The sequence below is a fragment of the Sinocyclocheilus anshuiensis genome, unplaced genomic scaffold (genome assembly GCF_001515605.1).
Source record: "Sinocyclocheilus anshuiensis isolate Anshui unplaced genomic scaffold, SAMN03320099.WGS_v1.1 scaffold77, whole genome shotgun sequence".
Lineage (NCBI taxonomy): Eukaryota > Metazoa > Chordata > Actinopteri > Cypriniformes > Cyprinidae > Sinocyclocheilus > Sinocyclocheilus anshuiensis.
This window is the reverse complement of record NW_015537941.1, coordinates 307,776-316,548: the sequence shown is the minus strand read 5'-3', so window position 1 is coordinate 316,548 and position 8,773 is coordinate 307,776. Positions and strand designations below refer to the sequence as shown.

Genomic DNA, 8,773 nt, shown 5'->3' with positions numbered 1-8,773 from the left:
GAGCGGTTTCGACCTGGCCAGCGCGCTCGGCGGAGGTGACAATGGCTTCGGTTTGGCTTTCAACGAGAAGACCACCATGCAGAACCTCAACGACCGTCTGGCGAGCTACCTGGAGAAGGTGCGCTCCCTGGAGAAAGCCAACTCGCAACTGGAGCGCCAGATCCGGGAGTGGTACGAGAAGAGAGCCCCTGTTTCCAGAGACTACAGCCACTATTACGTCACCATTGAAGATCTGCGCAAAAAAGTGAGTAATTTTACATTACATAACTATAAAAGTTATATTATTTGGAACGTGAAAATGAAAAATATTTCAATGAAAAGCAAACTACACTACTTATGACCATAGTACTATAACCATTATATTTTATTGACGTAAAACAGTAAATTAATAAAACTAAAACATAAACAAAAAAAAAAGATGATCAATCCCTGTGGTCTGCATGTCTATATTGGATAATAATGTCACCAGTGTTGTTATATTTAAAAAACAAAACAAAAATCTAAACTAGAAATGAAGACTAGAAATGTTATCTTGGCAACTAGCTGACAAAAAGCAAGTTTAAGTAATAAGGTAACTACAAATAAAAACTAATAAATAAAAAGTAATAATCTATATAGACATGTTTTAGAACACATATACAAGCAATATAATGGATACATAAAAAAAAAATATATATATATATACATAAATAAATAAATGTAAAGGTCAGGGAGTTTCTATTCTTTATCTGTTTGTCTTTAGATCGCTGTCGCCAGCCAGGACAATGCCAGAATCATCCTTCAGATTGACAACGCCAAACTGGCAGCCGAGGACTTCAGAGTCAAGTTAGTACAACAAAAGCCTTTACCTTCTAGTTCCATCATTTAAAATCTCTTTTCATTAAGTTTATATAACTTTAATATCACACTCCATTCTGGTAATTAAGTAAAAAACAGCTTAGATAAACCAATCGGTAAACCAATCTTTCATTCCCAGCAAGGGTTTCCCCTGATTTTATGAGCTTGTTAATGTCACACCCCAAATTTTAACACTTGAGTTTTTCTAGATTCCCAACCTAACCATTGTTATTCTTTGCAGCTTAAGGTACGAGAATGAATTGGCCCTGCGTCAGTCCGTGGAGGCTGATATCACCGGTCTGAGAAAGGTTCTGGACGAACTCACCATGACTCGCTCAGACCTTGAGATGCAGATTGAGGGTCTGAAGGAAGAGCTTGTCTACCTGAGGAAGAACCATGCAGAGGTGAGATCAAAAACGTTTTATGGCCCTCCAGGCAGGGCAAACCTGGTGCAGTGAAGCAAGATCATTACCAAATAATCCACCAAACCAATAATCTTCTCCAATCAAGTGTAATTAATAAGTGTAAAAAATTAGGCACTATTAGAAACCCTAGTCCTGTAATTAAATGTTACCTGAAGCATTGGAGTTCAAAGCTTTAAGGTGCAGTCACATTTACCACACCAATAGGAATCCGTGCAATTGGGAATTTTGTGTGAAAGTTAATGTAAAATTTTAATAATTTCCTCTACCACTAGGGGGATCGAAACTGCATAGCCAGACCCCTGATTATTACCCTATGTTCAAATTCCTACTAGTTTTTATTATGAATGTTAAAAAATAAATTTCCTGCTAGCTGCAATTAGAGGGAGCAATTTGCAACTATTTTGCGAAATTTCACTAGTCAAAGATCAAGCACCTCCATCTCCTACAATATCAATTGCCACTTTTCAGAACAAACCATTCTTTGAAAAATGTGCAATGTACGAAAAGGTGCATAAGCTAACATCTATATCATTGTTCTATAGGAACTTGCAGCCCTTCGCGCTCAAATATCCTCCAGCAGCGTAAACGTAGAGGTTGACGCCGCACCTCAGCAAGACCTGGCCCGCATCTTGGAGGAGATCCGACACCAGTATGAGGGCGCCATCGATAAGAACCGCAGAGAAATGGAGTCCTGGTACAAGGGCAAAGTAAGTGTTTGTTCTTATTCTCGATGGCTAAAACATACACGATCATTCAGACATTGACCTCAAATCTGTCCCCACAGTTCGACGAACTGAACAAGACGGTAACCACCAGACAAGAAGACATCACATTGTCCCGCAGTGAAATCAGCGAGCTTAGGAGGACGCTTCAGAGCCTGGAGATCGAACTACAGTCACAGTTCAGCTTGGTAAAAGTATTTCTTTCTCTTTGCAATTCATACTAACTTTAATTTAATATTAAAAACATTTCTACAACCACTTGGGGGGAGATTTATTTTATCCAACATGCACAGCCACACCCCTAATTATTATTCTATGCTCAAGTTTCTACAAACTTTAATCAATAATGTTGAAAAAAAGACATTTTGCAATAGCTGCCTCTAGAGGGAGCCACTTACGCAATTTATTACGCACCCTCACCGTTCTTCTATGCGTTATGCTTTGACAGAAAGCAGCACTGGAAGGCACACTGGGAGAGACAGAGTCACGGTACAGCCTCCAGCTCAGCCAATTGCAGGCCGTCATTAACGGTCTGGAGGCGGAGCTTTCTCAGGTGCGCATGGACATCGAAAGACAGGGCAGTGAATACAAACTGCTCCTGGACATCAAGACTAGACTAGAGTTGGAGATCGCGGAGTACAGGAGACTTCTGGATGGAGAGATAATGCAGTAAGTTTTTACAAATAAACAAATGAACGTTGTATTTATAAAGACCACAAAAGTTGTACAATATTTATTTTATTTTTTTTGTTACAGGAGACAGACAGTCAAAGTTGTAGAGATTGTAACTCCTCCTCCCAAGCGTAAGTGTTTTTAAAGGATGTCCTTTTTGGGGGGGAAAAAATGTATTATACTACATGAATCAATTTAAATAATTTCAATTGAAATACAATTAAAATGTTGATAATTACATGCATTTGTGTAGCTTTTAACTTACGATTTTCTATTTTTTCCACTCCAGCCGAACCTGTGGTGACCAAGCGTGTTCGCACAGTAATCGAAGAGATGGTTGACGGAAAGGTTGTTTCTCGAACAGAGGATGTTGACATTGAGGTCATGAAGAAGTAAAAACGACAGCAATGAGATCCATAAAGCTGGCATGAATTTTCAGCCTCAATATGGCTTATTAAATTATCCCTGTTCAACATCTCATGTGAAATGCCAAGAAAAAATAAAAAGACAAGCTGCGAAATTAAATGTGTTTGTTCTTTCATTCCTGTATGAGTAGCAGGTCGATATTTATCAAAAACAACACTGAAAATAGAAGTTTGAGCTGTATTATATTTGATTTGACGTGTGTCACAAGCGCCAAAAGACGAGTCAGCTTAATTAAGCACAATTTCAAAAGGTACGCCAGTAAGAAACAAAACAGTCTGTACAAAAGACGTACTCGCTCTCTCACAAACACAACTGGGAGATATACAAACATGACATACAATTTCCTGTGTACTTTTCTGACATTTTAAAAACATACTAAAACAAAAATAACCACCATTATCTTTTCAGAACACTTTTAATATATAACATTGTATTTACAAGTATTTCACATATGACACTATGTAGTTAAGAGCCCCCCACCCCCACAGGTGTCTGTATTGGACAAAATGTTCAACATAAATAATTAAACAGCATATTTTCCCCCATCACACAATTACAGTATAAATTCTACAGTAGCACAGCTGACTACCACAGTCAGTTGCAAAGTGCTGTCCTTTTTTTTATTCGTTTTTTTGTTAAATACAAAAATACCACCACTTCCGACGCAAAATCGGTAGTAAATTTCTAGCTGCTGCGCTATCATGACGTACACTGAAGCAAAATCGTCTCACATTCAAAACGGTGGGCGTGATTGGTCCTTAATGCCAAATCATTTGTGCAATGGCACCGCAAAACATTGTAAGGGGGAAATGTTCATAAAAACATTCGCAAACAATTACGATGGTCCGGAGTGTCATATTAAAAACGTTTTGCTCCATAATTCTTACATATCTTTTCTTTTCAGAATGCAGAAAATTATAACCTAAAAACTAAAAATGCGTTAAATGTATTGATCGTTAAATTTTGCACTTGCAGTGAATAAAACATTAAAGCGCCCAATGAGCTCTGTAAATGCCATCATCTCTACAGTCAAAGCAAGAACTAAATGAACTATGACCACCTTTTGAGTATATTGCAGGTAACGATTTAGAGAAGAGGAGATATGGATAAGCATAACCAATCATAAGCAGAATTTAAACCGGTATCTTCAGAGAGTGGAGCAGATACTTTTTCTCAACGAAAAACACAAAACTATTCATACAAGATGAACAACTAAAATCTGAAGATAATCGGTTTCTTACAGTAGAAGTTTTGAAAATTTGATCGTAAACATGGAAGAAAATTGGTAATTGTGAATATGTGATGATCTTTACGCTAACCAGAGAGAACGCTAGACTAAATCGTACATTAAACTTTTAATTTGCATCCATACTTATCAATTGAGAATCCAGTTTACGCCAACGAAGCTAATGTGAAATTCACAGCTTTATTTTCTAAATAAAATGCTTCAAAGATCCGGAAAACATGGATCTGAAAGAAGAACAGCTGCCTGATGCATATTCAACGATACAAATGCCAGCCGTTACGTAGCTACTACACGTAGCCTTGCAATAAATATCGATTAGCCAAAGCGACACACCAATCAGTTTTAGAGGCAAACAGCTGTGAAATTTGGCAGCAAGAAACATCTTTACCATGGCTCATTTTCAACGCAGCTGGTGGCCTGTTAATTTCGCTAAATTTAGAGAGAACTACCATGGAAACTTTATCAAGTAACGAAAGTACTTTACAAAAGACTATCTTTAAAGCGCCAGGGTAAAAACTAATTAAATGTGTATCGTTAAAAGCTTTGTTTTTGTTCAACAATTAAAAAAAAAAGTATGTTAACGATTTTAACTTGTTTCAAACATAAACATTAAAACAATTACAGTCACAGTCGGGAAAAGGGAAGAGAATGGGCCGAGCACCTGTTGCTTTCAAGTTCACTGTTAAAAATCCCCCAAAACAAATAAATAAAACAAAAAACGTGCTGTCGTTAGTTGCAAGAGTTAATTCTGACATGGACTGTGGATCATTTCAGCTTTTGGCACAAAAGCAAAAGCAAATTTCTTTCTCTAACCCAAATAATTAACATTATTAAGAGTACCTAAACTCATCAGTAACCTGATATTTAGTTTGTTTGTTTTTTTACAAAAAATCCTTAAGTCATTGTTTGTCGCTGTAAAGTGCAATAGTGCTTTTTCGTCTGTATTCTAGCTTGCAGGCAGTCATGTCCGCTGCCTTCCAGCAGGGGGCGACAGCGAGCTGAGCGCAGATCTCACTGGCAGTAGTTGAAAATCACAGAAGAACCTCCGAAATGTTGAAGGACGGCGTTCATTCTTCCTTTTCGACCGGAGGCTCAGTCTCGCACGGCTTTACGATCTCCTCATCGTAAACTTTCAGAATCGCTTCACAGACAAAACGGTACTGGCTCTGAAAACAAACAAAATGGATGTCAAGTGACTCAGATGTTTAATGAATAAACAAAACTGCATTTACACACAAACGCAATAAGATTTGCTTTTACGCAATCTTTGAAAGTCTGTTTTCTAACATGAAAGAACTAGTCGTTGGATTAACCAAAATTTGCACAGTTTTTAGTGTCGAATCTTAGATATTTTGAGATACTTAATAGCAAGTTAACTAAATTGTTCCTGTAGTTCATAGTAGAACTCAAAATTGTTTTGTGGGAAAAATATCAATACACAAGGGAAGAATTAATCGTTCGATTAATTTGCAAAGTTTGTAGCATGGAATCTTAGATATTTATAAACTTTGTTTGAGTTACTTAATAGTAATTCAACTAAATTGTTCCTGTAGCTCATGACAGAACTATAAATTGCTTTGGGGAAAAAGCATTTGCCATACTGTAAATGCGCATCTGAACGTGAAGTTAACGGTAGTGGATCAATTCAACGCAACTCAATTAACTGGTTTGACGCGGTTTTTAGAGAGTCTGTCTGTATTAATCTACTGCTATAAATTGTTTTTGGAAAAAGCTTTTGCATTTAAATGCGCATCTACATACTAAACGTAACATTACTTGTCAATCAAACAGTCTCTTCCTATCTAAGTGGGTGGTTCTTGGCCAGAAGGAGCTGCAATGTGGACTAGACTACTCACAGGAGTCTGGATCATCATGGCACGCTGGTCTCTCATGGTTCTGACGATGTCCAAAGGATACACCGACTGACCAGTTTCTATCAAACACATCGCTGTCTCCATGGTGATAAGCACCCCGGTGCGACCAATCCCAGCGCTAGAAGAAAAAGGGGTGGAGTTAATAAACATTTTGTTGACCATTATGGTGTATTTTTCAGCTTATGAGATCTTGATTGTGGATACTGTCAGGACATTTTTTAGGCATGACCTGCAATGAACCACTACAGGTTCTGATGCATCCGCTCTTTTGCTGCGTACTTGACTGACAAAGTTCAAGAAGTCTGACGAATCCTCTGGAACGCCATGATCGGGCCATGCCAAGTACTGCATCTGACAAATCTGCCTTTCTTCTTTACTCTGAACACAAATCCAAACTGATATTAGCACAGAAATCTATTTACACTAAAAATAAGAAACATTTAAAGAGATAGGTCACCTCCAAGTGTGTAAGCATCAAATCTCTGAGCAGGTATGCTGAGTTCCCTTCCTCTGACACACATGTAACCTGAAAGCCTCCATAGGTGCCACTTGCCGAAACATTTGGCCAGTATTGATGACATTTCACCTAAAACAGAAAATGTCAAGATATATCATATCTTGGCAAAATCACTGATAGAATTCAGAACACAACCACGTGGAGGACAAAAGCAAAGCAAAAAGTTACAAAAAGGCATTTTCATATCATTTAACTTCCATAAAGTGATGTAATATGATGTGTACATATTAAAAGACAAGTAATGTAGGGCGGGACTTGATTTATCTGTCAGGATTTGATTGGATTATTTGACTTTGGAACGCACTAAGCCAAAAATTAATTGGTTAATATTTAGGCCCCGCCCTCAATGTCATGGTTATATTAGCAGAAAGGAAAAGCGATTTATAAATTTTTACATTTTGATTATAGAAACAAATAATACAATTAGATCAGATTATTAAAGGTATTTAAAAAATTTTTTAAGAATAACAAAGCAAGAACGTTAAAATTATTCAAGAAAATACCATTTTCTTATCAAAGTGATAAAATATTGTGTTGCAAAAATGAATACACCCTCCTGAAAGTTACTAAAAAAAAATAAAAAATTCTGGTGCACCTCCAAGTGTGTAAGCATCAAATCTCTGAGCAGGTATGCTGAGTTCCCTTCCTCTGACACACATGTAACCTGAAAGCCTCCATAGGTGCCACTTGCCGAAACATTTGGCCAGTATTGATGACATTTCACCTAAAACAGAAAATGTCAAGATATATCATATCTTGGCAAAATCACTGATAGAATTCAGAACACAACCACGTGGAGGACAAAAGCAAAGCAAAAAGTTACAAAAAGGCATTTTCATATCATTTAACTTCCATAAAGTGATGTAATATGATGTGTACATATTAAAAGACAAGTAATGTAGGGCGGGACTTGATTTATCTGTCAGGATTTGATTGGATTATTTGACTTTGGAACGCACTAAGCCAAAAATTAATTGGTTAATATTTAGGCCCCGCCCTCAATGTCATGGTTATATTAGCAGAAAGGAAAAGCGATTTATAAATTTTTACATTTTGATTATAGAAACAAATAATACAATTAGATCAGATTATTAAAGGTATTTAAAAAATTTTTTAAGAATAACAAAGCAATGAATCTGACACATATGTATGACCAGGGAAGTAATTTATTTGTAACTTATTAAATTCATTCATGACATTTTGCAATTTACTAAATGTATTAAATTGGCAATTGTTAATGTTGACTAATTATAGTTCATTAAAAAAAATTTGTATATAAAAACAAAGGTTTTATATACAAACCTTTTTAAAACTTGAAAAATTTCTTACAGAAGTTTGTATTATTTTATTCTATTATTTTGTATTTCTATGCATTTTATTAATTATATATATATATATATATATATATAAATCAACATTTCTAATTTTCCTTAAAAAACAAAAATAATTCTTCTGTATTCCTGTTTTCTTTTAGAGTCTGCATTGATTAATTACTTATTATATATAAAATAATTAATAATATTTATACCAGGGTCATTATCAAACTAAAACAAATACAAAACAATACAAAAACATTTTCATCATTTAAAATAAAATGAATGTTAAGTGTAAAATTCTAAACAAAAAAAGGGTATAGGTTTAAGGCTATTTTTGATCAACAGGTAAGTATATTGAACCAAAACTTTTAAAGACAAGTAATTTCCTGACAATTAAAAGTGTTATATAGCCCACTGAATCATACTCGGACTTAATGCTGGCAGCAGTGGAACCACTTGGGAGAGAACTGCCAGGTGACTTATTTCTTAGCATAAAAGAGGACAATGGTACAAGAGGAACACCAAATTATTGTTTTAAGTGTGAAAATATAGCCAAAGTAACACAGAAATTAAAAAACAATGGACTTGTGGAAAGGCCCCTGAAATAATCAGGTATTCACTTTAAGCTTTCATTTAGTGATAAGTGAGTTTTTACTAGAAAAAGAGCAGGAGAAACACTGTGAAAGTGTCTCAGAGCCAAAAAGCTGTGAAAAGAGTGACACTTTATCTCACAGAGTA

At 35.9% G+C, this 8,773-nt stretch overlaps 2 protein-coding genes across 2 annotated transcripts in view; one reads left to right on the top strand and one right to left on the bottom strand.

Annotated features, from left to right (window-relative positions):
- krt97 (keratin 97) overlaps positions 1-3,193 on the top strand; it is a 3,999-nt gene extending 806 nt beyond the window's left edge. The window contains exons 2-9 of the mRNA XM_016453960.1: positions 7-244; positions 743-825; positions 1,085-1,241; positions 1,805-1,969; positions 2,047-2,172; positions 2,433-2,653; positions 2,741-2,787; positions 2,946-3,193. Coding sequence (XP_016309446.1) covers positions 7-244; positions 743-825; positions 1,085-1,241; positions 1,805-1,969; positions 2,047-2,172; positions 2,433-2,653; positions 2,741-2,787; positions 2,946-3,052 — 1,144 coding nt within the window. The 3' untranslated portion in view covers positions 3,053-3,193. The remainder of the gene's footprint in view (positions 1-6; positions 245-742; positions 826-1,084; positions 1,242-1,804; positions 1,970-2,046; positions 2,173-2,432; positions 2,654-2,740; positions 2,788-2,945) is intronic.
- A 526-nt stretch (positions 3,194-3,719) lies between these two features.
- Positions 3,720-8,773, bottom strand: part of LOC107663652 (tyrosine-protein phosphatase non-receptor type 4-like) — a 36,951-nt gene continuing 31,897 nt past the window's right edge. Inside the window, exons 21-24 of the mRNA XM_016453894.1 lie at positions 7,315-7,443; positions 6,432-6,580; positions 6,185-6,320; positions 3,720-5,494 (exon numbers count right to left, since the gene is read on the bottom strand). Of these exons, the coding sequence (XP_016309380.1) occupies positions 5,396-5,494; positions 6,185-6,320; positions 6,432-6,580; positions 7,315-7,443 (513 nt within the window). The 3' untranslated portion in view covers positions 3,720-5,395. The remainder of the gene's footprint in view (positions 5,495-6,184; positions 6,321-6,431; positions 6,581-7,314; positions 7,444-8,773) is intronic.